The sequence below is a fragment of the Camelus dromedarius genome, chromosome 14, assembly GCF_036321535.1.
Source record: "Camelus dromedarius isolate mCamDro1 chromosome 14, mCamDro1.pat, whole genome shotgun sequence".
Classification (NCBI taxonomy): Eukaryota; Metazoa; Chordata; class Mammalia; order Artiodactyla; family Camelidae; genus Camelus; species Camelus dromedarius.
In genome coordinates, this window is record NC_087449.1 from 59,427,544 (window position 1) to 59,446,065 (window position 18,522).

General features: G+C 57.9%; 1 protein-coding gene across 7 annotated transcripts in view; it reads right to left on the reverse strand.

Annotated features, from left to right (window-relative positions):
* The window catches only part of ARHGEF10L (Rho guanine nucleotide exchange factor 10 like), a 150,799-nt gene that overhangs the window by 21,549 nt on the left and 110,728 nt on the right, over positions 1 to 18,522 (reverse strand). For all 7 annotated transcript variants that reach the window (XM_064493999.1, XM_031464188.2, XM_064494000.1 and 4 more), the window contains 5 exons: positions 18,366 to 18,487; positions 13,884 to 13,970; positions 12,516 to 12,742; positions 10,715 to 10,869; positions 5,255 to 5,403 (listed from right to left, as the gene is read on the reverse strand). In XM_064493999.1, the coding sequence (XP_064350069.1) occupies positions 5,255 to 5,403; positions 10,715 to 10,869; positions 12,516 to 12,742; positions 13,884 to 13,970; positions 18,366 to 18,487 (740 nt within the window). The remainder of the gene's footprint in view (positions 1 to 5,254; positions 5,404 to 10,714; positions 10,870 to 12,515; positions 12,743 to 13,883; positions 13,971 to 18,365; positions 18,488 to 18,522) is intronic.

Here is an 18,522-nt window from a genome sequence, read left to right on the forward strand (position 1 = left end):
GTGGGCGTGGTGCTCCTGTTCCAGGCCGGGGGACAGCAGAGGCAAAGGCCTGGTGGTGAGAAGGAGCCTGTCACGTTCAGAGGCCAACAGAGAGGCCAGCGCGGCTGGGGAGCAGAGGTCACAGACTACAAGTCAGAGGCCTGCCTTCCAGTCGACTTCCCATTCTGCACAATGGGCCCAGAGGATCTCTGCAGCAGCGCCAGGATCCAACCGCATAAAGCACACTCACAGCCCAGCCCTGTCCAGCACCCCTCCCTGTCCCTACGGCCCCCCCCCGCCAGCCAGGGTAACAACAGGGACCCCAGCCCATGCTGTGTCGGGGAGCAGCCTTGCCCCAGTCCCCCAACTGCACCAACTTGGCAGAGTGCACCCCACAGGCCTCCTGCTTTTTTATTTTTTTTTTTTAATCAAGATGCAACAGTCATCCCACAGCCAGCTTCCCCTCCAGCGATCAGTTAAAATGAACTCCAGACGACTGGATTAGACTTTGAAGGTGGCGATGTAGATAATAAACACGGAGGATGTGGTGTTGACACAGGCCCTGGTGAGCTACATTATTATTTAACAGGTCTTGCCACTGCCTCCACTGGGATCAAGGAGCTGAACAAGCAGTCGGTGGGCGAGCATCAAGCCCAGAGACAGGCTGCGGAGCCGGCTCCGTGGGGACGGGTTCAGCAAGGTCAGGGGCGGCTGGCAGAGGCCAAGCGGACCTAATGGAGACGCAGCTCGGAGGCCCCTCCTGGGGAGCTGCCCACGCCCACTCCACACAGCACAGGGGTGACTCGACCTGGGCCCAGAGCATCCTCCCCGCCTCCTCTGCCCCCTCGACATCTCCCCGCCCCGCTCAGGGGTCCCAAGCAAGAACCTCCCCTGCTCCCTTCCCCTCTCCCACCAGGTCTGGCACGCCTCGTGCCTCCCCTGGGTTCCCATCGGGACTGGGCCTGTCCCCACAGGTCTCTTCCCACTGGGGCCCTTCCTACTGACTGTCCTGGGCCTGCTCCCCATACTGGACTCTGAGCTCCTGAACTGCTGAGACCAGATCTCACTCACGTCCACTCCTCCAGCCCCCTGTGCAAAAGGCCTGCAAATCAGGACACCGTCCGTTCACTGTGACTGTTTACTCAGAGCACCTGCTACGTGAGCTACGTGAGCCAGAGAGACACAGGGAAGTGAAGATGAACAGGGTGTAATCCTTGGCCTGGAAGACGTGTTGGTGGGAAAAGGAGGCACTTAAACAATAAGACTGCCTAAGAGTCGCATACGACAGGACTGGCACTGCAGGGAGACAGTGCAGTCAGCAGAGACTGAGGCTCTGGCTACCCAGACAGCCGACACGGGGGTTCAGAGTAGACTCAGGAGTCGGATGCCTGAGCTCAGATCCCAGCTCTGCCTCCTGGCAGTGTGATTTTGGGCAAGTCACTTAACCTCTCTGGGACCCTATGGCCTCATCTGTAAAGTGGGAATAATAATAGTACTCATCTCACAGGGTGGTTTGAGGATTAAATGAGCCAATACCTGTAAAGCACTTAACCCGATGCCTGGTCCACACTAAGCACTCAATATATGTTGGTTATCATTACTTCCTGGGGGTGGGAACAACCAGGGAAAGCTCCTTAGAGTTAACACAATCGCTGGATGAACCCCATCCAGGAATGTCTTCACATTTGGGCCAGAGCCACACAACCACACCCTCAGCTGACAGGATCCCCCCGGGCCCCCTGGTGTGAGCACGGGGCAGCTCTGAGAGCTCCAGTCCCCATGGGGGGTTTCTCAGCCCTGGGGGAGAGCCCGCCACATCGCTGCTAGTAAGCGATGCACCTCCTCTGAGCTGAGGCACGCTGCTGCAGGGACTGAGCGCTCGGTGCCCCTTCAGGACCACAGCAGCCGGACAGCAGCCCAGCCCACTGGCTGTGCGGTGGGCGCCCAGCGAAGTGTGCAGCCTGCCGGGTCGCTGGTCATTAGCAGCAGCCAGCCAGAGTCGTTTCCAGAGCCCTGTGTGGAGGTGGGCTGGCTTCCTCTTTTCCGAGCAGCAACGGAGAGAGGCTTGATTAAATATGCATGGCGATAGCCTCGTTACTGTGCGAAGGATTGTGTGTACTGAAGGCGAGCTGCCCGCACCACCCACGCACAAACTTTTCAAGTTCCCCGCTGGGCTGCAGACAGGGCGCAGGCTCCCTCCGGTCCCACTGCTGAGCCTCCTCCGTCACTCCTTCCTCCATCCTGGCTCCCCCCGCCGAGCGCCCTCCGGACGCCCTCCATGTGCGCAAAGCAGGGGAGAGGCCATATTGATTCCCTTCTTAAGAGCAGCTGGTTGAGAACTAATCTTAAATCACTGCAGCCTCGCGCTGGAGTCTCGTGGCCACTCAGCCCAAGGGATGGTCGGGCCCGGGCAGGACTGCACTGCAAGCTGGCGAGGGGCGAAATCGGGTAAGGGCTAGGCAGGGTCCTGCCTGGACTTCGTTATTTCCTTTGTCCATCCATCTCAGGCTCATAGGATGGTGGTCGGCAGAAGGAAGCCCTCCAGCCAGTGAAGTGAGGGGATGGCAGACCCACAATGCGGACACACGCCCCACACCCAACAGCACCGACTCTAAGGGAGCAGCTTGATTTTTCAAACAAATCACATATACGGCAAAAAGGATTTAGGTTAGGCAAATAATTACAACAATAACCAAGGCTCATCCAACACTACTATGTGCCAGGCACCGGGTGAAACAGCCCTTTCACATAAACTTTCCCACCCAGTCTGCCCACGGTCATCCCATTTTACAGATGAAGTGACTGAGGCCCAGGAAGGCTCGGTGCCTTGTCCAAGGGTGCATAGCTTGGTGGAGACAGAGCTGTGGTCCCATCTGAAGCAGGCTGCTGGCAAGGGAGCCGGGTGCCTAGCAGACCCGAGGTGGGCATGGCCAGGACAGGAACAGGCCTCTGCCTTTGATGATGCCTCCCCATCCCTCCCCATCCTGAAAGTCTTGTGGGTCTAGGAGGGGCCCCCTGGGAGCTGAGCTTTCACCAGCTCCTCAGGCCCTGCTGCCCACAGCTCCTCCCCAATGATCAGTCACTTCTCTGCTCCCACGGGTCTGTGATTTCAGGGTCCTGCAGCCTCTAGACTCTTTCTTAGAAGACTCTTCCTTGAAAACACCTCTTAGTTCACATCCTGCCTCCCACTTACCTCGGCTGCCTTCCTCCTCTCATGTTTCATTTCCCCTGATGGCAGTGCCAACAGTGTCCTTTGGCCAAGACGGAGCTCTGAAAGCCTGCCTCTTCCCATCTCATCCTCACTCTGCTCTTGGCTTCCTCACATTTCTGGGCTCACTCTCCCCACATAGAGAACAGAGGGCAGGCTGTGTCTCCCCCATCAGACTGAGTACCCCATGGGCATGGCTGGGGCCCCCTCCCTCCCACCACTGCCCTAAGTGGAGCCCCAAGGCTCAGCTGCTGGCTGAGCACCCCTTCAACACGGCTCTCCTCCTGGGCTGAGTAAGAGCCTGTGCAGGACGCCAGCAGGAGAAAGCAGGGAAGGCACTGGGCCTGGCGTGGGGACAGTCAGGGGCGCTTGGGAAGGGGCTGCAGGGGGGCCTCACTCTTCTTCCTGACAGATGTCTTGAGACCCAGGCCAGTCGGGGACCCCTAAGGCCCTGGGGAGCCAGCTCCCCCTGCTCACCATCCTCTCGGAAGGTCAAGGAGGTGAGAGGCCTTTGGAGGGACGTGGCAAGGTTGGGGGGAGCAAGGAAGCCCCTCAAAGACATCCAGGGACTAAGAGGGGACTCTGTGGCTGTTGCTGCTCGGGGATCCCCCTCCCCACCCCGGCTCCACTCAGGAGAAAGAGGAGCAAGAAATCCAGAAGCTGGAGGCGGGGCGCAGCAGGGTGCTTCCTGCTGGCGCCTTCCTGGCCCCTCCCCAGCCCACCCCACCTGGCTGGGCCCGGCAGCACCAGTGAGCTCAGAAGTCCTCAGTGTCATGGGCAGTGCATGGGGGGAGGGGGTGTTCGAGCCTCCCCTGAAGCGGGGCAGCCCAGGAGTCACCCGGCGCCCCCACGGCGCCACCCCTCACTGCTGGCTAAGGTGCGGGTGAAGCACTCCCACCTCCCCACTCCAGCACCCAGAAGAGTCGCTAGTCAAACATCTCCGGGCTACCAGGACCATGACTGGAAGCCTTACCTCACTCAGTGGGCAAAAGGACCCCAGGAATGGATGCTTATGCCCCTTTCACAGATGAGAAAACCAGTGCTCACAGATGCCCCTCCAGGCCCCAGAAGGTAAGAGGCAGAACCGGAAGGCGGATCCATGCGTGCACAGCTCCGAAGGCTGCGCCTGGTGCTTCATCAAAAATGGGGAAGTAAGCCCAGGACCAGAGGCTCAGTTCCAGGAACCCAGGCTCACCCACAGCTCCCTGGCCCTGAGGGTCCCCTTCTGCCAAACTAGGACTGTATTATCCGGGATCCAGCCCTAACTGCCCGTGACCTTACGATCTCAGGCCCCAACTTTGTGTTCTCGCCTGGCTGTCAAGTGGCTGATCTATGGCCATACGAGAGATGGCCATGCAGGCAAGATGGCCCTGGCGTGGAGGCTCACTGGGAGTCAGTCTGTTCTGCCCATGAGCCCGTCCCCGCAGCTCCCCTCCGGGCCTGGGGGCAGCTCATTTCAAGTTGATAATCCAAGCAATCAAATGACGGCAAACATCGCCAAAATACCGCTCAAGGAGACATGCTGGGATGGACCCTGGGCTGTGGCAAGGCTGTTAGTCAGTGACCATCACGGCCCTGGCTATGCCAGAAAAGAGCCCCCAAACCAGGCTCTCATCCCAGGGGCCAAGAATTGGGCGGCGCCAGTGATGGACAGGGCAGGACTCAGCAGCCTCCACATCCACGTGTTTAAAGAGCCCAGTGTCCGAGATGGCTGCGTCCACACTGTAGCTGTCCTCTCAGGACAGCTGGGTCCTGGGTACCAGTACGAGCACAGGGACCCCAGCTTCACCTCCAAGGGCAGCAGCAGATACAACTGAGGATCGGGCTCATGGTGCAGTCCAGTTGGGACCCTTCCCCTTACGGCAGCCCAGGGGTACCCGTCCGGGCAGAGGGCAGGGCCCAACAGGGATCCTGGCCCCCTCTGCTTCCCAGCAAAGTCTGATGATCCCTGAGACGCCGCTGGGAGCCGGGAGCAGTGCCAGGTAGAGGTTAAGAAGGGTCAGCAAGGCTGTACCCAGAGATGACCCCCAAGGCCTGGGGCCACGAGCCACGAAGCAGGGCCGGTACCTGAGTCTGCAAGCTGGTAGCATCCAGAACGGTGACCCGGGGCCCACAGCTGGCCCACACGGCGTCCTCCAGACTCAGCAGGGTACGGACAGGCCCAGGCCCCACAGTCAGGCACACGGGCGGGCTCTCCAGGTCCCAGGGGACACCTCCTGGAGGGAGAGGAAGAAAGCAGGTCAGGAGCAGAGATGGGGAGTGGCCAACAGGTCAGGGCCTCAGGAGTCCTCAACAGTAGGGACCCACGGCCCACAGCACCTGCTGGCCCCTCTCTCTGCCCTTCCTCCTCCCCACAGTGGGAGGGCGGCTCTTCCCATCCAGCTCAGTTTACATTACACCCCCTTTAGGGGCTGTACTCCCCAGTTCTCCCTCCCTCCCTGCCTTTCCCTCTCTCCTGTTCACTCCACACGCACTTAGTAAGCACCTACTCCATGCCAGGCTGTGTGCTGGGTGCTGGGGTGACAGAAACGAATCAGACACTGACCCTGCCCTCCAGGAAACCCCCGCTGGCTGGAGAAAACAGCGGATGAATCAGAAGTTACCAGACAGGGTGCCAAGCACAAATGGCCAGGCACACCCAGGGGCTCTTGAGAGCTGCTGAGATGAAAGGAACCAACTCTGCACACAGGAAACCCAGGGAGGCTTCCCAGAAGAGGGAACATCCACACAGCCCTGCCAAAAAGGCAGAGAGACATAGCAGAGAGTGTCCTGACCCTGATTCTGCCAGCAGCTCACCTAGGACCTTAAATGCATCTCTCCCCTTCTCAAGGCCTCAGTCTCCCCATCTGTAAAATGGGGAAGGCGGTGCCAACAAGAGTGTCTCTGAGGACGCTTCTGACACTGTAACTTGTTGAGATTGAGTCTTGCCTTCCCACAGATCTTCTCACCTACTCCCAGGCACTCTGTCACCTCTACCAAGATCTCTGATGATCTTCCCTCTCCAGAGACGCCACCACCCCTAGGTGTGGAAGGAGGAAGTACTGAGAGGCCGTCAGTCTCCAGTCCGTTATCCCTGAAGGCGGACAGACGAAGGGACCTGGCCTGGCATTGAATGAGGCTCTCCCCTGCCCGCCTCAGGGATGCTCAGCTCACCCAAGGACACGTCGAGAACTTTTCCTGGCATGCAAGCCATGTTCAGTGGGGCTGGTTTTTCTCTGAAGTCACACCAGATGCCACACAGAACCCCAGTGGCTGTTCTGTCTTGCCAGGGTGCCAGGCAGGGAAGGAGAGTTGAGCAGAAAGTGGGGGGCACCCCAGAGAGACGGGCAGAGTAGGTCTGGGAGGCAGGACGGAGCCTGCTACCAGCTCACCAGGGCCCAGCCACCCTCATCCCTGCTCCATGGGGTCTCCGGAAGGGATGCAAAACTACCCCAGCACAGGCCCTCCTCCCTCTGAGCCAGCCGCTGGGTAGCAAGATGGAGAACAGCTGTCCGCAGAGCTGGAGGCGTGTATGGGGAGGAGCCCACAGAGGAGGGGCCAGATTCCCCTCCACCACCCCACTGTCCCCTCCTGTAAAACAGGCTCTCCTCTCGCCTTGAGTCCTACTTAAAATTGGCAGACTCCCAGCTCAGCTCAGAGTTGGGGAACAGGAACCTCCCCACCAATCGACACCCATCCAGTTAGTTCTAGCCCATGAACATAAGCATGTGGGAAGCAGGCTGAGCCAGAATCCTGGCTGCAGCCTCTCGACTTCTGCATGGATTCGGATGGGTGATGTCGCCTCTCTGAACCTGTTTCCTCATCTGTAAAGTGGGCGTCATAACCATGCCTACACCTCGCCGGATGCTGCAGAGATCACATGAACTGTGTAGAACATTTAGCACAAGGTCGGCCCCCAGGCAGGAGCGCTGACAACTGTTGCCGCATTCTGTTATGCACAGGCACGCCAGGCATTCTTTCCATGAATTATTTCCTAAACTCCCACCAGCCTGTGTGGAAGGTTCTATTCTTATCCTTGTTTTACAACTGAGAAAACTGAGACACAGAGTTTAAGAAACTGGTCCAAACCATGCAGCTAGACAGGACCTGCTGCTCGTTAGCTCCGGCTGCTTGCTGTTATTTGCCACAACACGACAGCCCGTGGAAGGGTGTTGATTCCACTTGACAAATGGGACAGCAGAGACCCAGGCAGCCGAGAACTTGCACAAAGCCACCCAAGCGGAGTGGGTCAAGGAGGGTTGGAACTCCACTGACCCAGGTCCTAGCCTCCTTCCCCAATCCCTGCCACCCTCTCAGGTTCCAAGAGGTTCCAAAATCCCTGGGGTCAGTACTGGCATCCAGGAGGGGAGAGTGACCACAAGGAGGCCAGGCCTCCACAGGGGACCCTGACTCCCACCAGGAAACCAGAGCCACAAAAATGCAAGGCTTTGAGCGCCCCCCAGTGGCCAGTAGTGAGTAGTGCTTGTGGCCAGAAGCGGGAGCTCCTGCCACTTACGGCTAAGGTGGGAGCTGCCAGAGGGGAAGCAGTCAGGGATGCTGAAACCACATCCCAAAAACTGGGAAATGCCAGCTCTGCCCGACAGGCCTAGCAGTGATGGCCACCAGAGCCCGTGTACTACTCTGTACTTCCTGGAATAGCACAGCTGCCTGGGGTAGGGCCTAGGGTCTGATACCTTTGAAGGTCTCGTGCGCATCAACCACTCCTGCACTTGCTGGGCGCCTCCAGTAACCCTCTAAGAGTCCCGACTCCAGGACAGTGACTAACTGATAAAATTTAATAATACCAATATTGTTATATGAAAAAGTACACAGGACAGGAGTCCCTGATTCGAGGGCCCAGGGTGGGACCCTGTACAAGAGCCTTCCCTTTGCTAGGGCTGTTTTCCTATCTGCATCCCAAGGGGACAGAACTCTGACCTCTAAGGTTCTTCTCAGTCCCCACAGGCCACAATTCTAAGATTTTAAACACAATCAGTGTGAGCTCTGAGCAGGGACAGCCCCTCCCCACCCCAAGCCTGCTGAGGGATCCATCCCTCCACCCTGCTCCCTGCCTTCCAGTGGCTCTAGATGGACATGTACATGTTCCTCCCAGACAGCCTCCCTGCCTCTAGCCTCTGCTCTTGTCCACCAGCCAGAGGGGCACAATGCTTAGCCATTTCCAACACTTCCCCCTACCTCCCATCAACTGAGACAAACCCAAGGCCCACATGATTAAGCCCATCTGCTCCCAGACCTTGCCTGGCACTGTCTACCCTGCTGGCTACTATCCAGCAAGATGACCTCCCCCACCAGACCAACCACCTGCCTCCAGGCCTTTGCATATGCTGTTCCCTCTGCAAGAACACTGTTCCCACAACTCTTCATTTGCCTGGCCACTTCTTCTTCAGGTCTCAGCTTCAGGATCCCGCTCCCTAGAAAGGCCTTTGCTGACCAGCCCACCCCATGCTCAGGGGTTCAGGCTCTCACCCAACACCCTGCTCTTCCCCTTAGCACCCTCAGCATGATGTATAATTATAAGCATGCTGCCTGTTCATTTGACTTATCTATAAACTTAATGTGTCTCCCTCTGTAAACTGTGAGGGCAGCCTCACATCTGTTACTGGCCACTGTATCCATGGTACATAGTAGGTGCTCAGTAAATATTTGGTGGACAAATGTTTACAAGGCGAGGAGCCTGCTGGAACATCTCAACCGCCTCTTCCAGGCCAGATGGTACCCAGCTCTGCTCAGAGAGGCCTGCTTAAACCTGGAGAGGACTCTAGCCCTGGAGGGAGGACCCTTGGGTTCAGGTCTCAGCTCACCCATGGGACCCTGGGGAGTCCCTTCCCACCCAGAAAATGAGGGTGTGAGGTCCAATGGTCCCCAGTGGCTCTTCCAGTTCTGACAAACTACCAGGCGCCAACCTCAGGCTGAAAGCCAGTGGTTAGACACCCCCACCCCCTAAGGGTTGAATGGTGTCCCCCAAAATTCATATGTTTAAGTCTGAACCCCTAGTACCTCAGAATGTGACCTGGTTTGGCAATAGGACTGTTGCAGATATAACTGGTTAAGATGAGGTCACCCTGGAGGAGGGTGGGCCTCTAATCCAACATGCCTGGGATTCTTATTCCAAAAGGATGTTTGACCCAGGATCACCCAAAGAGAACAGCATGTGAGGACAGGAGTCATGGTCCCACAAGCCAAGGAACTGCCCAAAGTTGGGAGAGTGGCTGGGAACAGATCCCTCCCCAGCGCCCCAGGGAGCACAGGCCTGCTGACACCCTGACCTTGGACGTGTAGCCTCCCGAAGGTGAGACGATTAATGACTGACACTGTTTAAACCACTGGGTTCGTGGTGCTTGGTCATGGCAGCCCCCGCAAACTGGTCCACCTGCTCACCTCCTCCCAACCTGGGCACCCAAACTGATGAATCAGGAACCAAGAGAGGAAGGGCCAGAGGCAGCCAAACTGGGGACCAGAGCGGGCGGGGCGGGGCTCCCGGGCTCCCGTGGGAGCCGGAGCGGGGAAGTCCCTTTAGCAGCCCTGGTCGAAATCTCTGAAGATCTGAGCCCGCGTTGACATTCACACGCACGCTCCGTCTGATGGCGAGAGGGACTTTTTTTCCCTCCCTCTACCCGCTTTAATTAAAAACTATAAATGCCTTATCAAAAGCTAATTTAAAATACCAACACAGTGCCAAGTGGCAAAAAAAAAAAAAAAAAAAAGCTCAGTACAAATATCCGTTTATCACCCGCAACAGGCTGTGATGACGCAGCAATCAGAGGCGCGCGGCCGCGGGAGGCGGAGCCGCCGGCACATCAGCCCCTCTGGGGGAGCGGCGGGGGGACAGCTCTCCGCTCTGCCCAGCTCCGCTCATCAAACAGGGAGCTGAACCAGCCTCAAGGGGACGGGGACCACAGCACTCCGTGTCCCTCCCGCCCCTTAGCCCTAGACTTAGCATTAGTAAAGAGGAGGCAATTTTCAAGGGTCGCAGTGAGAATGAGGATAATGAGCCCGCGTTCAGCACCGCTACCCGTTCTGGCGCACAGCAGCCGGAACACGATCAGCCTCACCCTCCGGATGTCGCCATCTGTGCCATCAATGGCTCAGTAAAATAATGGACATCGAAATGCCTAATGCCACTGGGCACTCGCTGCGCCAGGACCTCTGCTTTGCCTTCACTGAATTGTTCAACCCACAGGGACCCATGAGGAATGGGTGTTACCAATATTCCCATTTTACAGATGAGGAGACCGAGGCACAAAGAGGAGACGCTGCTCACTCAGTCACAGCTGTTGTCAGGACAGAGCCTGGACGTGAGGCCAGGTCTATCTGAGCCCAGGGGCCCTGCTCTTATCCACCAGTCTCCACCCGGCTCCTGCAGGGATCCCAGGGAGGGTCAGGGATCCCCAATCTCCCCGGCACTTCGATTCCCTGATTCTTTTCTGAGCTGCCTCCATGGCCAGCCTCCCACAGCTGCTCTGGTGCAGGATCTGGCTCTCAGCCAGAGCCCAGGGCTGCCCTGCCCCTCCAGGCCCCCATCCTTACCACTGGTCCGAGGATAGGCAGCAAGGGTCCCGTCCTGCAGGCCAGCAAGTAGGTGGAAGGGGCTGTGTCGCAGGCAGAGCACGGGCTGCAGGCCTGGGCTCCTGCAGGTCGCCAGGCACTGGGTGCCTGTGTCCACGCTGCTGTAAACCAGGATGCTGCGGGGAGAGGCCGGGTGACTCACTTAACCCCCACCTGCCCCCTCCCCACATACCCTCCTAGGAAGAGGGCTCCAGGACCCCCTCTAACTCAGCCAGCCTCCCTGCTGTGTGACCAGCCTGGCACTCCACCCTTTGGTAGCTCAGACTTCCTTATGGGGGCTTCTAGAGGAGGGTGCTTCCTGGCCCCTGTCCCATAGAAGACAGGGTGCTCCAGAGTCGGCACAACAGAGGAGCTGAGAGAATGGTTTTTAGGGTCACACAGACCGAGGGCAAATCCAGACCTGCCACCTCCAGCTGACTGACCTGGACGGCTGAGCCTCAGATCTCTCCAAAAAATGGGGCGGTGATGCCCACCTCTTGGCCACAAAAAGGAATGAAGCACTGACGTGTGCTACATGGATAAACCTTGAAAACATCATGCTGAGCGAGAGAAGCCAGCCACAAAAGGCCACACATCACGTGATTCCGTTTGTATGAAATGTGCAGAAAAATAAATCCACAGCGATGGGCAATGAGTTCTGGGGCTGGGGGACGGGAACAGGAGTGATATGGGGTTTCTTTGGGGGGTGACAATGTTCTAGAACTATGTAGTGGTGACAGCTGCCCATCATGAACATATGCTTTAAAATAGTTAAAATGGTGAATTTTACATTGTTTAATTTTAGCTCATTAAAAACAAAAAATGTTCACTGGGCCCCTAGGTTCTGCAGATCCAGATCCGGACATTATGGAGTCTCCGAGTTGGTCCTACGTACATTAGCTTTTAGCTCCTCCTTCAGTTGCTTGTGTGGGAAACGGGAGAAAACACTTCACTGGGGGGCTGCTCTGAGGCTCACAGCCCAGCCCAAGAAGCAGCACACAGTAGGTGCTCGGGAAACATCCTCTCTCCCCGCTTCCAGTGACTCTAGGACAGGCGTGAAAAGCCTGGGGATGAAGAGGATGAGGAGGTGCGGCCCATGTCAGGGTCCTATTAATCACCATCTTCACCTTCCAGTTAACCAGGATGAATATTCATTCTTCGTCTGCAGGGTGGACCTCCCAGGAGGCTAAAGCTTTGTGGGGCGGGGGGCTCCCCTTACCACAGGACTCACCCACCAGCTCCAGGCGTGTCTTACAGGGGAGCTCCCTCTGCCAGCAGATCTCGTAGCCCGGGCACACCCAGGGCCCTCATCTGCCCTGCAGGGCTAACTGGGACCCCAGATGGGTGGACACTGTCAATGACGGCAAAGGGACCAGAAGGCTTCACATGTCCCATGACCCAGTAGACTCCTACAGGGGCCTTGAGTGGGGAGATTCTAACACCCACTTCACAGACAATAAACTGAGGCTCAGAGTGGTCAAATAGCGTGCCCAAGGATCCACAGTGAGGAAACAGTGGATCCAAATCCAGCTTCGGCTGACACTGAAGCCAGCGTTCCCCTTGGTACCACCCTACCCATCACCCTACTTGGGAGGGAGCCAGTTTGCACAAAGCAGCCCCCTGATGCTGTGGCTCCTACACTAGGCACCCCTGGCCCCACTTCCTGCTCCCAACCAGAGGTGGAGAATGTTGGGGGTGGTGACAAGCCAAAGCTACAGGGACAGCCCCCGCCTCGCCCAGCCCTGCCCAGGGCTATGCTTCACCCCTCCTCCTGGCCCCTCACCTGCCATCCTGGAGCCCGAGGCAGATGGTGGGATGCACTCCAGCTGAGGCGTCCGCAGCCGTGCGGCTTTCTTCTTGGTCTCCACTCTCCCCCTCCTCCGGCTCCGGGATGTACTCCATGCAGAGCACAGGGGCCGCCAGTGGGAAGGACTTGACCGTGCGGGGCGAGGGCCGGTTCAGGGAGAAGATCTCGACCTGGCCCCCTGCGCCCTCCTGCCCGCCCCCGACCTGGGGTAGAGACCCAGAGAGGCCATCAGGTGTCAGGCGAGGACCACGAGAGCAGAGGCCGAGCTCAGCCCCTGCCCTGCCAGTGACGCATCCCAAACTTCTCCTGGCCACGGGGTTAGGCATCAAGAGGAACATCCCGCCTCCTGCCCGCATATACCCTGCTGTCACTGAAGGTCACTCATTCCCAGCTGCCGTGGCAACAATTTAGATTCAGGGACCAAAGGAAATCAGGTAAAGAGCTAAGATGGACTAGATACCCAGTCAGCTTTGTATTCCCTTATCTCTAGGGTGAATTTCAACCAACAGTGAACATACTCTCTGCCCTTTACAATGTCCTCCTCTGTCTTGTTCACTGTTTTACCTCTGTGTCTAGCACGTGGCAGGCACTCAAATGTACTTGCTGAACGGATGGATGTGGATGGATGGTGAGATAGATGGGTGGATGGAAGGAAGAGACAGAAGACTGGGTGAATGGATGGATGACTTAATGGATGGACGGACAGATGATTATAAGGATGAATGGATGGAAGGAAGGATAACAGATAAATGGATGGATACGTCATGTACTAGACACTGGGTAAACAGTGAAGAACAAATCACCCTCAGAAGGGACATTTGAGCTGGACTCCAAAGGGTAAGTTAGAGTTTTCCTGCCTGAGTTCCTGGAGGGAGGAACAAGCAAGAGGAACTAGAGGATGACCAGCGGGGTGGTGAGGCTAGAACCTCGGGGAATCTATGGGAGGCCACAATCTGCACCACCAGGAGCAGGGGTCAGGGGCGCCCATTTGAAATGAGAGAGGCTCTGCCAGGAACCCCAGGGGCAGAAAGGTGGGCTGGATCTCTGCAAGAGATGGGCAGTCCTGCCCCCTGACCCCTGGCATGAAGAATCTGCCACTTAGACGCTCTGCACAGCAACCTATCCACTTCCTTCATGGCACCAAGGCCATTTGCGCGAGTCCTGCTCACTTCTTTGGACCCTGGCTTCCTGTTGCACCTGCCGAGTGCTCAGAGACTGGCACAGAAGGTGCCCAAAATGGGGACCAGAAGGCAGGCGGCTTTCTCCAGCACCCTGTCCCAGATGCCACCCTCCCAGCTCATGCCCTAAGGTCGGAATCCCTGGCTAGGCACGAGGGTTACTCACCCAGAGGTAGCCCTGTGGAAGGGAGGTGCTGACAGCCGAGAAGCCCAGCAGGGGACAGCTGACAGGACTGTGGACCAGGGCCCCAAGCTGCGGAGATAGGGACAGCAGAGGTAGTGTTAAGGGTTCAGGTCCCCGAGATGCAGGACCGTGGTCTGAGCCACCCGAGGGGGCTGTTAAACCTGCAGATTCCTGGGTCGCCTTCAGGCCCCGAGGGAGGTCCCTGGGGGAGGTGGGGAGGAACTCAGCGGGCTCCTGTCCAGGCAGTTCCTATGCCCTCACATTCAACTATCGCTCTCCAATAACCTTCTGGCTGGAAGGGGCCGGAATGAAACTCTGGCCAGCAGTGTGTTTTTCAAACTGAGCAATTTCCAGATAAGATTTGTTGAAAACCACTAACACCCACCTTCCTCATTATACAGATGGGGAAAACAAGGTCCACAGAAGACATGCAATTGCCCCACACCATGCAGAAGGCCAGTGCCAGGGTCCCTGGCCTTCCTGCAGCCCCTAGAGAAGCACGGTGGAGGAGATGCACAGGCCAACAGAAACCCTCTGCCGATGACCCCACCAGGACCAGAGCGTGCGCGACAGCCTGTGCAGGCCACTCAAGGGGACCGGGGTCTCCATTTTTAATGGGCTGTCACTGAGGGCCACCAGCTGCTTGCTCCTTGTGCATCTCCTGTACCAGACCCTGCACCAGGCAGCTCTCTGGGGCCTGTTTCCTGAGCTAAATCTGCCTGTCTGTCTCTTCGGCCAGGGCAGAAAGGCAAGGAGATGGCCTGGCCCTTTCATGTACCTGGCTACAAACTCCAGCTAGACGGAAGGGGAAGGAGGCAGAGCGGGGAGAACTGAAGGTGCCCCCCGACCCCGCCTCCCCTGGGGGGAACACGACCACCCCTGGACCCTTTGGCAGGCAGGTGCTGCTCTCCCTTGGTGCTGAAGACCTGACTGGTCCCAGCCCTACTGGAATATTCTCATACAATCTCTAACAACCATAGGTGAGGGGGTCCAAAGAGGTCACCTTGCCCAGCCCCCTCATTTAGGAGTCAGCAAACTTGAAGTTTGGAGGGTGGGGGCATATGACTGGCTCAAGGTCACACGGCAAATTACTGGCAGAGTCAGGACTGGAATTCAGTTTCGACTCCCAGCACAGTGCCCTTCGTGGCTGAACTCCATCCAGAGGCCAGGCTGCCACGCTGGAGGCCTCGGCACACCAGACTCCCACTTCTGCCCAGCTGGGAGCTCAGGTCCAGCTCAGGCCTGGCCTCCTGGGCACCCTCAGGCCCCTGCTCCCCATCACTTTGCATCTTGGCGGGGCACATCCAGCTGGGTGCCTGGCCCATTCTGCCAGGCGGCTGCCCCCCACCTCTCAGACCGGGAGGGGGCAACCGTAGCCCTGGCACAGACGTTTCCATGGCAACTCCAGCAGGCCGGATGTCAGCCGAATCAAGAGGGTCTGTGGCCAAGACGATGGCAAAAACTCAAACAGCTCCTTGGACAGGCAGGGCCCTGGGCCCAGAAGTCCCGTCCGTGCCAGGAAGCCGACTCCCCAAAACCAAGGTGCTGCGTGTAGAGCAGAGCAGAGCACAGGCTGGGCAAAGGAGGCAGGTGGTGGGCACAGCCAGGTGGGCCCCAGTCCCAGCTCAGCTGCTACGGGCTGGGTGACCCCACAAGCCAGTTCCTCATGGTCGTGGGGACCCTGACGTCGCATCAGGCCATGGGGACCAGAGATAGGATGTAAAGTACTTAGCACAGGGCTGGGCACCCGGCAGCAGCCACTGCTTACCGGGGACTTCCTGTGGGATGTGAGAGCCCTTTACACGCAGTAACTCAATCGGCAGGACAACACTATGAGGGGAGGCTGTTCCAGACGACTGTTCCTACTGCGGCCCAGGGTAAGGAGACAGGGACCCCCGAATAGCAATTCTGGCTGATGGAGGGTGACGGTCAGGACAGAGGCCACTTGGCTAGTGTACTGAGGCCTAGGCAGGCCAGGCTGCAGATCCGGGCCCCCAAGGCATTTGCATGTTAAAGCTCCTCAGAGTGGGCAGTACCACACCCCCTCCCCAAGCCCCTGCCCCCAGGCCGGCCTCTAACTGGGCCTCGGCCCAAGGGGGAATGGGTCTGCACTGAGCACTCCCCTTGCCCTCTCTTCCCCTCCAGGGACAGGCCCCCAGCTGGGATGGAGCCGGAGGACCAAGAAGAATCTCCTAAGACCTCAGCAGTCAGACCATTGGAAATCCCCCAAAACAAGACACCAGTGTTTTCCTTCCTGGGGACCAAAATGTCATCAGATATTTGCTTCCGATTCTTGAACTCTGAGGGCATGCCACACGGCAGCTACTAAGCATTCGACAAGAATCATTTAACCCAGACAGGGAGACACCGGGGCCTCCCCAGTTTCCGCACTGAAGACGCAGCTGGGACACCAAGAGCTGAAGAGGCATTTCTGACGCCAGGCAGCTGAGATTCAAACCCAGGGCAGGGTGGCTCCCAGGGTGCTCTACCCACCCCCAAACAATTCCCTGTGAGTCAGGAGGCCTGGGTGCAGCCCAGCGCAGGCACCGGGCACCCTCAGCACGGAAAGGAGAGATGCTCTTTCCTGCAGCCCCGGCATCCCTGTTCCCTTGAGGGAAAGAACCCAACACATGCCCTCATCCAGCTGGCAGTGCAAGAGTGCCGATCTGGTCCACGCTGGGAGAGGGGCTTGAGTGGCAAGCCCTTCCGGGAGAACACACGCAGCTGCAGCTCCCATCAGACCAGCCACGGAGCCCGAGTCCTGGGCCCCTGGGACTGGGCCTGGGGAGAGGCGGTGGGCTGGGAGTGGGGCCCAGGCGGCGGCCGACACTCTCACATCTGTTCTGCAGTAACGACCTGGCCCTGGCACTCCGAGGCCCTAATTCCCCTGCTGCTGGCACAGAGCTGATGGGGCACATCTGTTGGTGCGGGGTGGGAGGCCGGCGCTGGCAGAGCAGGAACGGTGTCTTGGGGCCCAGCAAATGGGGACATGCAGGCGCTGGCATGTCCCTCAGGAGCTCCACAGGCCCACTGCCCTGGGAGAGTCACTCACGGTCCCCTTGGCGCACACAGCTGGGGGGTCCTCAGGAGATGGCAGGCGGGGGGCCAGGACGGGGCTGAGGATGCTTCCAGCCAACCGGTCCCCAGGCCCAAGAGCTTCAAATGAGGAGATTCCCAGGCCCAGGTCCCCCAGTGCGAGGAGGCAGATGGCTCCCCGCCCCGCCCCGGGCTCACTGAGCCACTCGCATCGGCTGCCCCGCCCGCTCCCATCGTGGGCGTCTGCGTTAGCTTGTCTATTTGGAATATCCTCTCCCTGGGCCCTCACGGGCTTGGATCCTCCTCGCCATTCGAGTCTCCATTTAAATGCTGCCTCCTCCGAGAGGCCCTCTCCGACCCCCCTACTACGTGGCCCCATCTCTGTATCCATTATATCTGATTGATTCTCTTTGTAACACTCATCACTCTTTTCCACTTCCTTTTGTTTGCCAGTGCCGGGGGCGGGTATGACCGGTCTTCCTCCTCTAGACTGAAAGCTACATGAGAGTAGGGACCTTGTACGTTTTGGTCACCATCATATTCCCAGTGTCCGGCGCAGGGCCTGGCACACAGTAGGTGCTCAAAAGTTATATGCAGAACGGATGCAAGACTGAATGAACCGGTGTCTCAAGGGTATGTTCTTTCAGCTGTTTAGAGCCCCAGCCGACAGCCCAGTTTCTCTTGGGGACCAATCTGGGCCTATGTCCCAAGCTTGCTCTCCCCTCCCCAAAGCTTAGATGACCTCATCTTCTTGGGAGAAGGAGGGCAGTAACTCTTCCTGATGGAGGAGTGAGCTCAGCCAGGACATCAGGGACGAATGACATTGGAGCTGAGCATCCCTGTAGTTACCACCAGAGGTGCTGGGGTCAAAGCGAGTTTCCAATTCCTGTGCTCATTCCTTACCAGCTGTGCTGTTTTTTAGAAAATCATGTCACCTGTCTGAGCCTTAGTTTCCTTAACTGTGAAATAGATCTGGAAACATCTATTCATGGGATTCTTATAAATATTAAAACCAGAGAGTGACAGCAAAGCACTGGGGAGCTTGACGAATGGGAGGTGTGACCGCTGTGGAGCCAAAGCCGGCTGCCCACCCCACCCCCTCTCCAGCAGCATCATCAAGGGTCCAACCCACAAAGTCTGGCATTTCTGAGCTGGGAGTCATGCCATCAACTGATGAGATCATTGCTATTTGTTAGCTTAAAAGGGCGGAATTTTCCATTCGCTTGACCCACAGAGGGCACCTACCCCGTTTTTTTGGTGGGAGAGCTGACGCCAAGAGCCACAAAAAGGCTTGACCGACTCCACCAGTAAGAAGTTGAGCAGCGGCAGCTGGAACATAGGTCTTTCCTGCTGTGGGCACAACCCGGAAACTCCGGTTGTCCCCAGAGCCACCTTCGTGGTGGGCTCAGCAAGATGCGGGCCACTCACCTGCAGGCTGAGGCCCCGGGAGGAGAAGGCAGGGATGCAGCAGGCCAGGATCGGGCACCAGAACGGGGCTTTGCTCTTCTTGTCCTCGTCTGGACACAGCCAGCCCGGCTGGTTCTCCTCTCCTGCGGCGAGAGGAAGGAGGTGGTGGAAGCCAGTC